Consider the following 18499-nt stretch of genomic DNA (forward strand, 5'->3'; position numbering starts at 1 on the left):
CCCAGCACTCAGAGGTTCAAGGTCATCCTCACCTACATAGGGAGTTTGAGGCCAGCCTGGGCTATCCAAGACCCTATCTTAAAAAATGAGGTCAAGGTCAAAGTAGAAGGTCATCTGTTAAACTCTGCCCCTACCCCCGTCTGCTCCGAGATCACAGGGTTAGAACCAGGCCTGCTGGCCGTGCTCGCCCTTCAGGTGATGCTGGGACTTTTTCAGGTCCAGAGTGACCTGCAGCCAGAGACAGACAAGAAGACCCAGCGGTTTGAGGCCCAGGTGGAGGCAAAGCTGGAGACAGTAGGCAGACCTATAGTCCCTGATGGGAACATCCCGCGGCAGTTGGGCAGCAGGCTGTCCATCTCTGCATCTCTGAGGCGCATACTAAATGATGAGGCTCACATAACTCTGTTCTGTGGTCAGGTCGGGGATGAACGACCCAGTATCCCTGTGTGACCCCCACCAGCTCAGCCTCCTTCACACTAAGGGGTACTGGCTCCTGTGTGCTCCCAGCCACTTGCCCACTGGCCTCCTTCCCCTTAAGCCCACCCTAGGTACCCTAAAATGGCAGCTTTCTAAGACAACAGCTTTGGTACTGTTTTGACTCTAACCCACGGTGAGAAGCACATTTAGATGTAGGCTTTGTTTTGCGATAGTCTGTCATCCCCAGGTTGACTGCAGATTCACCTGGAACTTCTGAACCTCCTGCCTCTACCTCTGATTACAGATGCGCACCACTGCACCCAGGTCTCAGTGTGGAGCATCACACCCAGCTGAATGCTAGGCAGGCACCCAACCAACTGAGCTAAATCCCCAGCCCCAGGATGCTGTCTGAACATAGGATCGATGAGAGAGGTGCTGGCCTTGGTGCTAGGGGCAGCTTAGCCCTTGGCTATGCTCCTTGTGGTGTTCTGGAAGATTTCTGGGGCCTGGGCTGGAGGAACTTGGAGCAGTGATGTGAATTGCCTAGCATAGGCATGTTGGGGTCCTGTAGTATGGCTTAGCTCCATGTACTTTGTCTGTATGATAGACTTGCAGGGTGGAAAGTTCTGGAAAGTTTACTTTCTAGACATGCCCAGTCGCCTGAGATGTCACACTCTCTCTCTCCTTTCCCACTTGGTATTGCTTCTTTCCACTTAGCAGACTGCCAAGGTGACACAGTTGCCCCAGATGGTGGAGATCACAGTCTGTGCCCTGCTGTCAATGCCCCCGAGGCACAGGAGAAGCAGGGGTGGGGTCTCTGAGCCCCCAAGGTGGGGAGTGTGCTGGGGGACAACCACCCATGCCTGTTACCAACTGCCCCACAGTGTTGCTGGAGAAGAAGGTGGGGGCTGGGCTGCAGTCGGCCATCCTGGTGTCCCGCTGCAGGTTCCCAGTGTGACAGAGCTCCACATACAGGGCCTGCTGGAGCAGCATGGCTCTGTGGGAAGCGACACCCTGAGGATCAAGTACGGCCTCCTGGGTACAGTACTCAGATGGGGGAGGAATGCACCCTGCATTGTGGCCTGGGGGGCTAAGATGCTGCTTCTGCCATTGACCTGGGGGGCTAAGAAGCCACTTCTGACATACGGCTGTCATTCTGTTGGCCCTGCCATTGATCGGACACAGCTGTTAATTAGAAACAACACAGTGCATTGGAGGGTTGTTCGCCTGTCATTTTGAAAGCTGCATTAAGGGGCTAAGGATTTAACTCAGTTGGTAGAGTGCTTGCCCAGCTGCGTGGACTAGATTTCATCCCTAGCGTTTAATAAACCATGGTGCCACATGCCTGTAACCCTGGCACTTAGGAGATGGAGACAGGAGAATCAGGAGTACAGGATCATCCTTGACCACATAACCAGTCAGTGGTCAACTTACTGCATGAGACCCTGTCTCCAAAAGCAAAATGGGGGCAGCGGTGGCCTGATGGCATGCTTGCTTAGGGTGTCTGGAGCCCTGAATCAGGCTGGAACTCACCTCTCCTCGGAGCTTAGCAGAAATGCCAGGCAGAAGGAGGCAGGCCTCTGGGCTGACCCATACAGGTCAGACAAGGCATGTTGCCCATGAGTGCAGAGGCTGAGAATGGAGAATGGCCCCGAGGACATCCATGAGTTAAAGCTGGTCCAGGAATTCCACTGCACACTGTAGCAAGCTGCGTGAAGCCACACCTGATGGCGATAATGGCTAAGACCTGACTTATGCTATTATCGCGCAATGGTCGTCATCCGGGATTGGTAGCCCATGCCTACTTAAGGGCTGGGAGAGGTTTGCCCAGAGAGAGGGAGAGAGAAGGAGAGAAAGAGAACAAGGTCCTGAATAAAACTGCAGCAGGAAGAGCTCCGGTGTGTCGCGTGTCATCCTTGCGGGACGAGGTAGAGCCGCAACAGCACACAGCTCCTGACCATGAGTCACAAAGTTCGTGCCTAGACAGGGAAGCAAGGATTTCAAAGCTTACCTTCATCCTTGGAGGGGTGGGTCAGCACACGGTCACAGAGTTCTAGACTCTTTGCTGGGTTGCCTTTATGAAATCCCTATGTGTACCCATCCTGGAGCAGAGAGCCATAGGGAAACAGTGTCAGTCCTTGCCACCTTGCTGATTACACAGGTAAAATACAACAGAAAACTGAAATCATGGAAAATATACTTGCCTGAGTGAGGTGGGCGAGCTGAACACAGGCAAGCTTGTTTGGGTAGCGCTTGAGGGAAGACTTCTCTGGTCAAGGAATGTTTCCATTGAAAATTAAAATGTAAGGTGACTTTATCCCCAGAGAAGTGTGTTCTGGGCAAAGGGGGTGTTAAGTACCAAGGTCCTAGGCAGAAAAGGGGGAGAGGGGAAGAGAAGGTTAGCAGAGTAGCTGGAAGGGCAAACGAAAGGGGAACAGTGATGGTGCATCTGTCTGGGGGAGTGGTATTTGTTTGTGTGCAGTCTGGGGATTGAACCCAGGGCCTTATACCTGCTGGGCAAGTGCTTTTCCATTGAACCACGTTGCCAGATCATCTATATTAACTTACCTTCTTCTTCTTCTTCTTCTTCTTCTTCTTCTTCTTCTTCTTCTTCTTCTTCTTCTTCTTCTTCTTCTTCTTCTTCTTCTTCTTCTTTTTTGGTTTTTCAAGACAGGGTTTCTCTGTGGTTTTGGAGCCTGTCCTGGAACTAGCTCTTGTAGACCAGGCTGGTCTTGAACTCACAGAGATCCACCTGCCTCTGCCTCCCGAGTGCTGGGATTAAAGGCGTGCACCACCACTGCCCGGCAAGAGAGATTTATTTTTCCAAGCAGAGTTTTTCTGTGTAATAGTCCTGACTGTCCTGGAACTCATTCTGTAGACCAGGTTGGCCTTGCACTTACAGAGATCCACCTGCCTCTGCCTCTGGAGTGCTGGGATTAAAAGGTGCGCACCAACAACAGCAACAACTGGACATTTATGTGTATGGGTGTTTTGCCTGCACGTATGTCTGTGTACCACATGCATGCAGTGCCCATGGAAGCCAGAAGAGGACATTGGATCCCCTGGGAATCAAACCTGGGTCCTATGGAAGGGAAGCCCATGTTCTCAACCTCTGAGCCATCTCTCCAGCCCCTATTTTTAATTACATGTGCCTATGTGTGGGTTTGTGCATGTGAGTGCAGTACCTGCACAGGCCAGAAGGGGGGGGGGTTCAGATCCCCTGGAGCTACAGTTGGCTGTGAGCCACAGACTTGGGTGCTGAGAACTGAACTAGGGTCAGCAAGCACTTGCTCTTAACTGTTGAGCCTGTCCCCTAGCCTGTTGCTTTCTATTTTATTATGTGTGTGTGTGTGTGTGTGCGCGCACACACACACGCGAGCGTTCACACATGTGTGAGTGTATGTACGCATGTATGTGCAGACACTCAAGAACCCCAGAAGAGGGCATCAGGTCCCTCGGAGCTGGTGTTACAGGTTTCAGTGAGCTACCTGATGAGGCTGCTAGGATTTGGGTCCTTGGAGTTGAGCAGCAGGCTCTCTTAACCACCAAGCCATCTCTCCAGCCCCTGTCTTCCCTTCCTAAAGCTACCTTCTCCCATTGGCTGTTGTCCCATGGCTCTGGTGAGGGTGTGGGACTCATGACTTTAGGCTTGTTTATTCCTAGGTACCTGGTGTGTAGCAGTACACCCAGCCCTACCTGTCCCTCAGGACAACGCACGGTGTGGAGAGGCAAATGTAGACTGGGGAGATGGCTTGGTCAGTAAAGTGCTCATCATAGAAGTATAAGAATCTGACTTTGATCCCGAGAATTCACATGGCTTGGCACCTGAGATTGCTCACTGCTGTGCTTTCCCTTCCTTCCTTCCTTCCTTCCTTCCTTCCTTCCTTCCTTCCTTCCTTCCTTCCTTCCTTTCAAGACATCGTCTCTCTATGTAGTCCTGGCTGTTCCAGAACTCCTTATGTGGACCAGGCTGGCCTCAAACTCACAGAGATCCTCTTGCCACTACCTCCAGAGTGCTGGGATTAAAGGTGTGTGCACCCAACAACTCACCGTTCTTGAAGACGACACTGGTTTGATTCCCAGCACCCACATGGTACCTCACAGCCATCTGTAACTCTAGTTATACCCTCTTTGGGTCTCCATGGCCATTGGGCACATAAATGGTGCATGGGCACACTTGGAGACAAGACATTTATACACATAAAATATTAATTTTTAAAATAATAAAAAATTTAAAAGTTACATTGCTATGTATTAAAAATAGAAAAAGACAGAAAAGAAAAAAAGGAAAGAAGGAAAGAAGAAAGGAAGGAAGGAAGGAAGGAAGGAAGGAAGGAAGGAAGGAAGGAAGGAAGACAGACAGACTGGTGTCTATTCATCACCCCAGTCCTAGGGAGACAGGTGGGGTTTATTGTCAAGCAAATGAAATCTACTTGGTAAGTTCCAGATTCAGTGGGAGACCCTGTGTCAAAACACAAGGAGAGGCTGGATGTGGAATTTCATATCTTTAATCCCAGCACCAGTGGGCAAAGGCAGCTACATCTCTGAGTTTCATGCCAGCGTCGTCTACATAGTGAGTTCCAGGACAGCCAGGACTACATACTGAGATCCTGTCTCAAAAAATAAACAACAACCAAAAACAAAACAAGGCAGATATCACCTGTGGATTGGCATCTAAGATTGTCCTCTGGCCTCTAAATTGAAACAAACATACATGCACGTTCACATACACACACTCTTCACACACACTCTACACTGAAACAAACATACATGTGCGCGCGCACACATACACACACAATTAGGGTGAAAGTCATTGCCCAGCACGTGCAAGGCCTTGGAGCACATCCCCAGCATCAAGAATCAATGAGTGTGCGATGCCCGCTCGGCTTCCTGTGCCTTTGCAGAACAGCCATCTGATATCCTGGGGAGGAGCGGAGGGCTCTGGGCTGTGGGGTAAGCCTTCTCAAGGACCTCACTCTTCATGTGTCCCCAAGTCCAGCTCAGCACAAACAGTTGGAGGCCAGCTATGACAGCAGAAGGTGGAGAGTGGCAACAGGAGATTCCTGCACATCAGCCAGACCTTCAAGAATGACTCGGACCAGCACTTCACATTTACCTGCTGGAGGTGAGCTGCCACCAGAGCGGAGCCATGACTTTACCAGCCAGCCTAGGAAGTGTGGGGATGCAAGACATGCCCCTCTGGGCTCTAGCTGTAGAGATGTTGGCAGACATCAGGCTTGGTGACGTACCTTACCCATGTCCTCCGTGTGGGACTTTGCCAGGGATAGCATGAGCCACCACACTGCTTAGCCTAGACTTGCTTTAAACTTCCTCCGCTGCCTACTTAGAGGTAAAGCGGGGGCGGGGGCAGGGCAGGTCTAAGACCTGAGAGCCCCGACTGGAGGGGAGAGTGGTGGTGCTCTGGACTTGGAGTGGGAACTGATGGGGTGCTGCAGGTACTTTCTCTAGCTTGTACTACAGGCTCCAGAGAGGCAGGTGGGCTGCCTTTCACAGATGCACCACTTGAGCCTCCGGCAGCCCCGTTTCAAAAGCAGCACGTACCTGAAGGTGCTATTCAGTGGGCAGCTGCCCTTCCTGGTAGGCTTGCACTGGAAGGACACAGCCAGGGCCACCCTGTCGCGAGGGGAAGCTGAGAGCCAACTCGGAGGCCTCCTTAGCTAATGGCTTCTACTTTTGATCTCCAGGCTTTTCCTAGACTGCACCTTCTACCTGGAACACCTTTTCATCTGTGTCCTGGCCTCACTCAAGGCAAGCCTTTCGTGCATCCTGTTGCACAAAACTACCTAATGTGTCCCCTTGTCATCTTCCCCTATATCCCCTCCCCCCATTTCTCTGAATCCCTCAGACCTCTTTGCTGTTCCCAAACCTCAGGACCTTTGCACCATGCAAAATACCTTTTCCCACATTTGAAACATGTGTTTGCTATAGTTTGTTTCTAAATTTATCTTTTAGGAGTAACTTTTGTTTCTATTCAAGCAATACAAGGTTTAACCAGAATTTAGACTATTCATTGGACATTTCTGAGTCTGGTTAGTGTGTTGCTGGGCTCCTGTGGTGATCATGGAGGTGCTTAAAACTCCTCCTCCTCCTCCTCCTCCTCCTCCTCCTCCTCCTCCTCCTCCTCCTTCTTCCCGCCAATGCTTGTTCCTTGGTTTGCAGCTGTTTGATGCCAATCTCCTTGTTGTTGTCACTTGTCATTCTCTGTTTGTCTCTGGGCCCGCTGTCCCTTCTTTTCATAGGTACACCAGTCATATTGATCTAAGGGCCAGCCTCCAGGATGGCCTCATCTTAACTACAGCTGACATGACCCCTTCTCAGCCCAAGGTCATCATCTGTCCTCGACAGGCCATAGCACCCTCATAAACACCCCACACTTAGTGCTTTGTATGTTTGTTAACCCAGTTACAGTTCTCAGACATGAATTTTGGAGATGACAGGGTCCTACAGCAATGTAAAAGGTTCACAGGCCTGGTGGACATTGTTCCCTCACCCGAGCATTGTGATCTGCACTTCATTAACTAGAAGGGAACATAGTGATGCCCAGGGTGCCACTGGGCAAGTTTAGACAGGAGTGCATGCACTGGTCCAGGTTCCTTCCAAAACTCATTCATTTCATTCCGTAAAAGGAATTCTGGTGCCCAATCCCAGGAACCCCAGCTCAGCTGTGATGAGACTGGGAAGGGCGGACTCTTGGTGCCTGCCAATCACTCCCTTCTTGCCCCCCTACACCAGTTTCTCTCTGTGCCTTTGCAGGAGACTTGAACTTGGACAGCACATGGCTCACAGTGTCTGCAGCTCCTCGGCTCTACTGGTCACACTGGATCACGTTCCAGGCTGTCTCAGAGCTGACGCTGGCCAAGGCCTGGACCCTCAAAGATCTGGTGGTCAGCATGACCTGCAGGAGTCAGAGCCATGAGCCAGAGCCAGGAGCCAGAGCCATGGCCGGAAAGCCAAGATCCCGGTGTACACTGAAGCCACCACCTATCTCTGGGTAAGCAGTACAGGTCATCTCATATGTGTGCCTGTGTGTGCACGTGTATGAATGTCTTTGCTCATGCATATGCATGCATTCACACAGCTTGGTACATTTGTTGTGCTGGGTTTTTTGTCTACACAAATTAAACTTAATTGAGAAAATGCCTCCATCAGATTGCCAGAGGCGAGTCCATCATTCATTATTGTAATTAGTGATTGGTGGGGGAGGTCCTAGCCCACTGTGAGTGATGCTACCCTTGGGAAGGTGGTCCTGAGTGATATAAGAAGGCAGGCTGAGCAAGCCACGAGGAGCAAGTCAGCAAGCAGCATTCCTCCAAGCCTCCTACTCCAGTTCCCATCTCCAGGTTCCTGCCTTGAGTTCCTGCCCTGACTTCCCTCAGTGATGGGGTGTGGCCCAAAAGAGAATCATAAGAGGAAACAAACCCTTCCCCAAGCTGTTTTGGGTCATTTTATCACAGCAATAGAAACCCTAGGACTGTGTTTATGCATATTTGTGTGCGTGCTGTGTGTATGTGTACATGTGTGCATATGTGTCTATCTGTGCACACACACAGAGATTTGTGTATTTGTGTGTGTGCGTAAGCATGTGTATTTGAGTATGTACACACAGGCCTGGAACAAGGGCCTCTTGTAACCTAGACAAGCCCCGTGTCCTGCTGCCTGCCCCTGTTGACACTCAACACAGAAGCTGTGCTCCCTGCCCCTGCCCCCTCCGCTGCAGGTGGAAAACTGGAGGTCTGTGGCTGATGTCCCCCACAGACACGGGGACAGGGCTCAGCCAGAGTTCTCAGAGCCGTCACCAAGAGTGTGTCATCTGGATAGAGACTCCATAAAGAGAATCCAGTTCCTGTGTTTCTGCTTAGCAGCTTCTGCGGGGAGAAAGTGGTCAGATGGCCCCTTGTGGACATTGGCCACGAGAGTGACAGCTTTGAGGGCACAGCTGGCATTACTCAGTGACTTCAGGGAAGGGTCTTTCTCTACCCATACCATGCTGTCACTCAGGCCGTGTCCCAGACAGTTCTGCTCCAAGCCCTCTCTGGAGCAATGCAGGACCAGGGAGAGTTCAGCCCACTTCAGCCTTTGTGGGCAGCACAGTCTGCTCTGGGGCAGCAAAGTCCCCTCTGGGGCACCAAAGTCCACTCTGGGGCACTGAAGTCCCCTCTGGGGCAGCACAGTCCGCTCTGGGGCAGCACAGTCCCCTCTGGGGCACTGAAGTCTGCTCTGGGGCAGCACAGTCTGCTCTGGGGCAGCAAAGTCCCCTCTGGGGCACCGAAGTCTGCTCTGGGGCAGCACAGTCCCCTCTGGGGCACTGAAGTCTGCTCTGGGGCAGCGCTGGGTAGACAGCAGTGGTGAGTTATTCCTGATCAGCTCAGGCAATGTGAGGAGGTGTCTGGGTGTCAGGGATGGCCAGGGCAGGACTGTGAAGAGGAGGTGGCAGCTGGCTCCTATGGGCCACCAGCTGGTGGGGAAGGTAACTTAGAGGAACCCAGCTTCCCGGGAGGCTGGGGCTGCTCCCTAGTGGCAGTGGGTGGATTTTAAGGAAGGGGATAAATGACACTGTGGTTTCCACCTGAGCAGCTGGTTGGGAAGCCGAGATGGGGAGGTTAGTAAAAGAATAAAATCCCATTCCAGGGTCTGGCATTTAGCTGGAGGGTCAGCATGGCCCTACCCAATTTGACCTCAAGATTGTGTGTGACAGGAACCATGGCTCTAGGGTAGAGGGCACTGAGGCTTGGGCTGGAGGAGGGCCAGAGTAACACTCAGCTCCTCCAGATTCTGGAGACCACAGGGTGACCAAGGGAACAAAAACTACTTCCCAGAATGTGCCCCTTGGATGCAGAGATGGTGTCTGCTAAGAATGGTGGCCATTCTGACAGGTGTAAGATGGAATCTCAGAGTTGTTTTGATTTGTATTTCTCTGATAACTAAGGATGTTGAGCATTTCATTAAGTGTCTTTCAGTCATTTTAGATTACTCTGTTGAGAGTTCTCTGTTTAGGTCTGTAATTCTTTTTTTTTTTTTAAATTGGGTTATTTGTTCTTTTGATAACCAATTTCTTGAGTTCTTTGTATATTTTGGTGATCAGTCCTCTGTCTGATGTAGGATTGGAGAAGATCTTTTCCCATTCCAGAGAACCTAGACAACAATGAGGACTCTAAGAGAGACATACATGGATCTAATCTACATGGGAAGTAGAAAAAGACAAGATCTCCTGAGTAAATTGGGAGCATGGGGACCATAGGAGAGGGTTGAAGGGGAGGGGAGAGGAAAGGAGGGGAGCAGAGAAAAATGTATAGCTCAATAAAATCAATAAAAAAATGGTGGCCCAGTGAGATAATAGTCCTACCCTAAATCAAAGAGGAGGGAGGGAGTTGTATTGCTTGGTTCAGAGGAATAGAAAGGATTTTTCTTTAGGGTCCTATGAGGAAGAAGCAGCCTACGCATCTCCCTCCACTGGAGGCCATGCACAGATGGTCTTGGCTGGAGGGGCTTTGAAGGATGAATAGGAGTTCACCAAGTAGCAAAGTGAATAAAGGGTAACTAACAGGTTCAAAGATTCTGCTCGTTCACCTGGCTTCCTTGCAGGTTTCCATGGTGACAACCTTGATGCCAGGCCTCTTTCACAGCAGAAGAGAGCTTGAGTCAGCCTGGAGTGCAGCTGTGCAGAGTGAGGTACATGTGGAGAACAGTCAGGACAGGAAGGTCCTGCGCTGCTGCTTGAAGAGCCTGCAAGGGGAACTCAGCCTCACAGCAGCCTACCAGCACACAAAGAAGGTGCCCCTTGCAGTTGGAAGGCCTTGGGTCCCCCTTTCCCTCTCTGTTTGGCCTGTGACCTTGGGCCTCCTTGAGCACTGATTTCTTGTAGACGCCAGGCATATTAGTGCAGACCACAGCGTGGGAATGGGGACTCAGCTTCCTTAGCCCAGAAGTTCCAGAAGCTGGTGAGTAGGAGGGGTGGTTGGGAGGTAGAGGTTTGTGGTTGGCCCTGAGGACCTCATGGCTGGCCAGAGGCTGCAGCTAGGCTCCATTAACTCAGGGCACAGGCAGCCTTCGGCCCCCTATGGCTGAGGGTCCACAGGCACCAGCAGTCATAATACAGACACATGATTGAAATTACAGAGATAGCAGAAGGCAGAGTTAGGGAGACCTCTGGAGTTGGCGGCTCACTTGGCCAAATTCCAGACCAGCCAGGACTGTATGGTGAGACCCTGCATCCGAATAAAATTTAAAAATAGATAAAAATTAAAACCCTTTTTAAATCTAAGAAACAGAACAGGCTGCTTGGACAGTGGGCTACGGCCCATGGTCTTCGATTTGCAAAGTCTTAGCAATACATCCTAGACTCCCACTGCCTGCATGTCATTACAAGTTTGCGTCCCTGGGCCTCAGGTCCCTTTCCTGTGAGGTGGGCAGCACATCCCTTTTGCACAGTGGCCACAACTCAGGATATAATTGGTAATCTCCCCTAAGTACTTACGTACCACATGCTTACAAGACTGCCTTAGACTCTTTCTCCTGACCCTCCCGTGGGGAGAGGGGAGTCTCCAACAAACATTTATTGAGCACCTACTGTGTGCACACGGAATGAACTAGGAAGGAAGATGAAGCTAAGCAGGCAGTGGGGACTGAGCGGGGTCCAGGGCTTTGCTTCCCCTAAGTCAGGGGGGCTATCAGTGATTTCTCTGATGCTGGCCAGTACCATCTGAGGGAAAATAGTAAATGCCAAGCCAGAGACCTGCACGGGTGGCTCCCAGTGGCTTTTATGGGTTCCTTACCCGAGACTGTGGAGTGATGCTCCAGGCCAAACAAGGGCACACATGTGTTTTTATGGCCTGCTTACCTTAAGAATTGGGAGGTTTTAGACAAAGCCTGGATTTCTGCTGTTTATAAGAAAAGAAAAATAAGGTCTGGCTCTGCTTAGACTCAAATCCCAGCTGACAACATCTGGCCAGCACGAGGGGCTGGAGAGGCCTCCATTTCTGTCTTTTTGCTGTCTGCTCTGCTCGGAGCTGTGCCTTAGCTGGGAGGCAGCTCCATGGGAGAGTGATCGCCTAGCTGTGTTCCAGACCTGGATTCATAAAAGAACAAATAGGTTTTTCCACACACATTTTCCTCCTTAGCTGCTTCCTTTTCTGCTATCTTGGTTCCAAGAAAAACCATGATTCCTTATATAGACCGAATGGTCACGGATGAGACCTGGGGGCAGACAGTCGGATTTCTCCATCAGTACAGACAGGAAGACATGAAATCAACCAGCAACGGTATCATTGGCTTCCAGCAGCCGCTGAGTGGTTGCTGAGCGAATAACTGATAACTGTGTGCTTCCTCTTGTTGGGTTACATACCATCCCAAATGTAGCAACTTCAGACACGTCTTTCGGTCCCGAGCTTAGGAAGTAGAACTGCAGGACCAGCACCACCGAGCTCCCTGCAGAGATGCTCAGGAAGAAGCCATCTGCACTCCGTGGCTTTCCCAAGGGCAGCAGAACAGTTCACACTCTTTGCATCTGACCGTGACCCTCCTGTTGTCCTCATAAAATCCTCATTCGGATAACCCCATCTCGAGATCCCTGAATCACCTTTGTCCAGAAGGCCATGCTGCCTCAGGCTCCAGGGATAGGATATGGGTCTTGCTGTTCCTCTGACCACTCTGTGTCCTTCTCCCACTCCAGTTCAGCATTGACCTTGACATTTCAGGCTAGAACCAGTGATTCTGCATTTGTTTACTACCTACTGTGTGCTGGTATCTAAGTACTAGGAAGCAGAGAAGAAGATAGACTGACTGAGCCCCAGTTTGTGGGGAGGGTCTTAACCCACCACCTCTAGCTAAGAGCACCAGTGCTGCCCTGCTGGAAGGCGCAGCACGCACCTGGCCCCATTCTCTCTTCCATGAATGCAAGAGACTAGACTACACTTTGGACATCAATCCCTGGGCCACTTGCTTTTGGTCTCTGGATTTTGACATGGCTTCTTTTGCATGTGGACATGGTGGTGACCTCTCTCCATAGCTCTGGTTCTCACACGTTCAGGCTAAGAACAGGGAGATCGAGGCTACATTAGAAATCAACCAGAAAGTCATTCTGCATCTGAAGGTTTCCACCGGGGCAGCTCTCAGCGTGGAGGGATCCGGCATGCACGGCTTTAGATGTCACCCGTTCCTCCCAGGTGAGTGTACCCAGGCTGGACAAATGATAGCTAGTATCTGCCAAGGGAGCCTGCTGTGGGGTGCATGCCTATAATTCCAGCACTTAGGAGGGGAATCGGTATGATCAAGGGTTCAAAGTCGTCCTTAGCTGCAGCCTGAGATTGTTTACCCTGGTCATGTTAGTGCTTTCCTTTTAAACTTTTAATGTTTAAACTTATATACATACATACACATGTATTATATATGTATGTATGTATATCTAGGCATATATATGTAATGTATATGAATACACTCATGCAGCCCTGTGCACATGTAGTGGTCAGAGAACAACTTGAAAAAGTCCGTTCTCTCCTTCCATTATGTGGTCCAGAACTCAGGTCATCAGGAGGGGAGGGATTTTACCTGCTGAGTCATCTTGCCAACCTGAGAACCTAAACTAAGAAAAAAAAAAAAACTAAACTAAGACAATAAGACAAGACAAAACAACAACAACAAAAAACCCCAAAAAAACAAAAAAGAAAAACTGGAGTGTGCTGGGGAGCTGGGCGGGCCCTGCAGGAGTGAAGGGCATGCTTCCTCCTGGCTGTCTCCCCAGAGCCTTCACTTTAATGGTGGCTTTAACCTCACATGGCATCGACAAGGAGCATTTGACTTCAGTGTAGCTGTCCGTGCTGCTGCCAACCACAACACCACATCCCAGGTGAGAGATGGGCCTCTGCCCAGGCATGAAGGAAAGGGGTCTTACTAATCCACTGCAGGGGACCAGGGCTGCGGCTTGGGTGGTAGAACACTTGCCTGGTCTACATGAAGCCCTGGGATCCAACTCCAGCACAGCGTAACTGTGTATGCCTGCAGTTCCATAGGAGGGTCAGAGGTTCAAAGCCATCCTTGGTTACTTAGAGTGGAGCCAGGCTGAGCTACATGGGTCCTTTTTCCAAAAAATAAAACAGTCAGTCCCTTAGTTAGGGTTTCTATTGCTGTGACAAAGCACCATGACCAAGGAAATTTATAAAAGAAAGCATTTAATTTGGCTTACAGTTCAGAGGTTAGAGTCCATGAATGTGAAGCAAAGGCATGGCCCACCTTGATCCTCAAGCAGGAAGCAGACAGGGCCTTTTAGGGAGGTTTTAAACTTTAACTTCCCCCACCCCTGACAAATGACACACCCCCTAATTCTTCCTAAACAGCCACCAACAGGAAATCAGGTATTCTAACCACCACATCCAGAAAAGGGGCCACGCATGAGGTGGTGGGGAGGTAAGAGGGTGACAAGGTGGCCGGGGAGCCAGAACCCCAGTCCTTGTTGAGGTGGGACGCACTGATGGGTCTCCTGACCTTATCAGGACGGCTCATTCTCTGACCACACACAGCCCAGAGCTTTACCCCATACACCCACACTATGGCTCAGAGTGGTCCTGCCCCACGTACCACAGGGCAGCCCAGAGCGGCCCTGTCCACACCCTCACTGCGGCTCAGCGCGGCCTTGTCCACACACACACTGCGGCCCAGAGCGGGCCTGTTCACACCCGCACTGCGGCCCAGAGCGGCCCGGTCCACATACACACTGCGGCCCAGAGCGGCCTTGTCCACACACACACTGCGGCCCAGAGCGGCCTTGTCCACACACACACTGCAGCCCAGAGCGGCCCTGTTCACACCCACACTGAGGCCCAGAGCAGCCCTGTTCACACCCACACCACCAGGCCTTTCAGTAACACCCTCACCCCAGCCCCCATTCCTGGCCAGAACTCATAGGAAATCCCACCTGGTGTGGGGAAAGCTGGGAAATGTAGTTTGGCTGTGCATCTTGGAGGAAATGAATCCCCTAGAGAAGCTGGTGGCGGTGTGTTTCTGCATTCATTCATTCCCTGTGCGATCCGTGTGTCTGCCTTATGCCAGCCTCTGCTAGGTGATGGGTGGTGTCTTAGGGTGTTATTTGCTGTCAAGAGAGAGACACCACCACCACAGCAACTCTTATAAAGGAAACCATTAATTGGGGCTGGCTTACAGTTTCAGAGGTTTAGTCCATTATCGCCATGGCGGGAAGCATGGCAGCATGCGGGCAGCCATGGTGCTGGAGAGGAGCTGAGAGTCCCACACTGGATCCCCAGGCAGCAGAAGTGAAGACTGTGTACCGCACTGAGCGTAGCTTGAGCGTGAGACCTCAAAGCCCGCCTCCACAGTGACACACTTCCTCCAACAAGGCCACACCTCCCAACAGACCCCTCCCTATGAGTCAAACCTTTGAACATGAGTCTGAGGGCCATTCATATTCTAACCACCACGGAGGCCTGGGTGACTCAGACTGGTCTCCATCTCCAAGGAACTCTGAAGCCAGTGGGTGCCCAGCTTATTCAAGTTCAGTTCCTAGCCCTGTGCTCACTGGCTGTGTGACCTAAGGTAAATCACTTAAGGCCTCTGAGCCTCAGTTTTACCAGCTGGGAAATGGGGTGGCATCACCAACCCAGCAGAGCAGTGTGAGGTTCAGTAAGGTAATGGTCAGAGAGCCAGGAGCACAGTGCGGGATTCATGGTCAGGGTCCAGCAGAAGGCAGGGGGCAACCTGCGGGGAGCTAGGAGCATCCCAACACCAGCTTAACAGCTTCGTGGCCTTGGGTTCAGCACCTCACCCTGTTCTGCCTCGGTTTTGCTAGCTGGAAAATGGGGGTGCCCATAGCTGTGTGAAGCTGGCAGCCCATGCTGTGTGTTCAGGAGTGTGGTGCTTTAGGCCCAGCAGAGGCAGCTTGAGGGGCAGCCTTCCGTTCAGAGCCGTTTATTAAGGCCCTCTATAGTCACGTGGGCTGGGGGTGGGTACGGATCGGGGAGGGGAACAGAGGGGCATTCTGAGTTGTGTGTTCAGAATGGACATTGCCCCCTCTCTCCTTTCCTTCTTCATGTGTGCATGTGTGCGTGTGTGTGTATGTGTATGCAAGCATACGTGTGTGTGCATGCATGTGTGTGTGTGCGCGTGTCTGTGTGTGTGTGCTACATAGTAAGCCTAGACTAGCCTTGAGCTTACTATGTTGCACAAGATGGCCTGCCTTGAACTCTGGATCCTCTTGCCTCTGCTGCCAGAGGGCTGGGATTATAGGCATGCTCCACCAAACCCACTTTAGGCATCCTCCCCACTTCTAAGGAAGGGTCTTGGTATATAGTCCAGGCTGACTTGAAATAAGTAATCCTCCTATTTCATGCCCCAGGCGCTGGGGGTTAGAGGTGTGTGTCACCATACCTGGCTAAAGAGCCAAGTTTTGCCCATGAGGAGCCACACTGCCTGATCTGGAACTGTACAGGCTGCCGGGCCCCTGGGGAGCAGGAGGCAGTCTGGGGGCCACTGGCACTTCTGGAAATTCTTGATCACAGCCACACATGGGAGTTCAAGTCCTCCTTCTTTCTCTCCACCTGTCTGTCTCTCTTTTTGAGGCTAGGTCTTCCTTTGTAGCCTAGGGGTCTTCAAACTTATGATCCTCCTGCCTCAACTTCCTAAATGCTGGGATGACAGGCATATACCAGCTTAGGTGCCCTCTGCTGGCGTGAACGTAAATACTGACGTGAGCTCCGGAGCTGAGGATCAGCTAGGATTGGGATTCAGAGCTGGGGTTGGGGACGGTGACCTGGTTTCTCCTATTTGTCATCAGGGAGCCCTAGGGTTGCCTGGGCTAGAGAGAGGCCGTGCTCGCCAATGCTTGCCCTGGCTTCTGCTGACCCTTTATCACGTCCAGCTTCCTGCCCTCTCTGCCTTACAGGTGCAGGCTGCCATAGTACGTCACGAGGAAGGCAGAGTGGATGTGTCACTGTCTGTGTGTGTGTCTGGCCATGAGTTGCTTCTGCTGGAGGTGGACACAAGCAAGCAGCATAGGAGGAGCCACTGGGGCTGGAACATGAGGGTCTCCCTCCACCAGGCTGCCCTCAGCACCCCCAGAGTCCTTCAGCTACAACTGTCCTCCATAGACACCCCAGCAAGGTAACGGCCCCTGAGTGCCTTGAAAAAGCTTTAGGACCAAGGCTAGTGTCCTGCTTGGGAGAAGCGATCCCCACAGGGCCCTGATTTATTTATTTATTTTTTTAAGGATATCCGGGTTTAATGGGATTCCTGTGCAGTTTATTTTTTTAAAGATTTATTTATTTATTATGTATACAACATTCTGCCTCGATGTATGCCCGCACACCAGAGGAGGGCGCCAGATCTCAGTACAGATGGTTGCAAGCAACCATGTGGTTGCTGGGAATTGAACTCAGGACCTCTGGAAGAGCAGCCAGTGCTCTTAACCTCTGAGCCACCTCTCCAGCCCCCGAGGCCCCTGATTCTTGAGACCACCTGGATCAGTTCTGATGTGGTGGTCTTGGCAAGAAGGCTCTGCAAGGACAGGAGGGCGGCGTGAGCTTGTCACAAACACCTTTACTCATATGCTCTGGAAACTGAAGCAGGAGGATTGTGACTTTGAGTCCAGGCAGGGCCATGGAGAGAGACCCTATCTCAACTGATGTCTTTCCTGAAAGAAGAAAACAAGTCACAAGACAGTCACAGGGCTGCCCAGTTCCTCCACTCTCCTCTCTGACTATTCATGGAGCTCCCAGGATACCAGGTTGTTGAGAACCTGGGGCTGGGGGCTGGGTTGGACCCAGTACTGCTTTTCCTTCCTCTGGTGCCCAGGACCTCCAGCCCCCAGCTGCTCAGCCATCTGTCTGATAGAATCCTTATCCTCATCTATGAAAAGTTGAGGCAGGGGGCTGGAGAGATGGCTCAGCGGTTAAGAGCGCCGACTGCTCTTCCAGAGGACCTGGGTTCAATTCCCAGCACCCACACAGCAGCTCACAACTGTCTGAAGATCCAGTTCCAGAGACTGTTATACCAATGCACATAAAAATATAAAATTAAACTAAAAAATCTTGAGGCAGATTATTATGATTATTAATTTGAATCAGGGTCTCACTGTAGTCCTCACTCTGTAGATCAGGCTGGCCTCATAGGTCCACCTGCCTCTGCCTCCCAAGTGCTGGGATTAAAGGTGTGGTCACCACACTGATTTGAGGCAGATTGTTAACATGAGTGCACGTCTGTCATTTGTCACCACGGCAGAGCTTTTCTAGGTCAGGACCTGGAAAGAGGGGTGGACGGTGAGTAGAGCACCAGGAGCCAGCTCAGACAGTCCCAAGTCCATTTAGCTGGAAACACAAGCAGGAATATAAGTAAGCATGAGCTCCAGGCCAATCACTGCCACTTGCCTCAGTTTCCTCACGGGTGGGGGGTGTTATGACAGGGTTAGCTCTCACAGGCTCCCGTGAGGGCGCTGATAAGGCACCTGGCAGACTGTGTATGCTCGGGGCAGTGCGTCACTAAGATTGACCTGCAACAACGCTGAAGCAGTAGGTCGAAGGGCAGAACCACTGTAGTGTTTGCTGGTAGCCTTTGCACAATCTGTTCCCATCTGACCCAACACTCAGCCAGACGTGTGCCAGCTGGGGACCTGGGAGGGCAGGGGCCATGGAGTCGCAGCCTCTCCTCCAGTTCTTTTTATCCATCAAAACCCACGTCCCAAGGCCTGCCTTGTTTGTCTCTTACTGGGGGAAGTGGTAAGGGTCCCTTGAAAAGGAGCTCAGGGAGCTGGCCTTCTGTGTGCAGAAGGGTCCCACGAGGGCTAGTAAGTATCTGGGTTAGTATTTCCTTCTGATTCCCTACTGGGCAGCCAGAGAGGTCTCCATGTCGAGGACACACAGTTGAGAGTGGCGGCCCTGGTGTTTGAACCCAGGCTTGCCTGACTTCAGAGCTTGTGTGGTCTGGGTGCCCAGCTTCCCTGTCTCCCTTTGCATGAAGCCCTGATAGAGCAGCCCTGCAATGACTCTCCCTGGGGACTTCCAGGAACACCTCTTGGGGTCCATTTACCATCTCTGTGTTTCTTACGTTTCCTGGAACAAACAGC

The 18499-nt window shown here is 51.5% G+C and overlaps 1 protein-coding gene across 1 annotated transcript in view; it reads left to right on the forward strand.

Annotated features, from left to right (window-relative positions):
• The window catches only part of LOC130878680 (uncharacterized), a 98914-nt gene that overhangs the window by 43823 nt on the left and 36592 nt on the right, over nt 1-18499 (forward strand). Inside the window, 12 exon segments of the mRNA XM_057776742.1 lie at nt 151-417; nt 1363-1461; nt 5454-5508; nt 5511-5542; nt 5887-6085; nt 7192-7346; nt 7379-7429; nt 10021-10209; nt 12464-12521; nt 12524-12567; nt 13175-13279; nt 16325-16542. Coding sequence (XP_057632725.1) covers nt 151-417; nt 1363-1461; nt 5454-5508; nt 5511-5542; nt 5887-6085; nt 7192-7346; nt 7379-7429; nt 10021-10209; nt 12464-12521; nt 12524-12567; nt 13175-13279; nt 16325-16542 — 1472 coding nt within the window.

Source organism: Chionomys nivalis, chromosome 7, assembly GCF_950005125.1.
Source record: "Chionomys nivalis chromosome 7, mChiNiv1.1, whole genome shotgun sequence".
NCBI classification, from domain to species: domain Eukaryota; kingdom Metazoa; phylum Chordata; class Mammalia; order Rodentia; family Cricetidae; genus Chionomys; species Chionomys nivalis.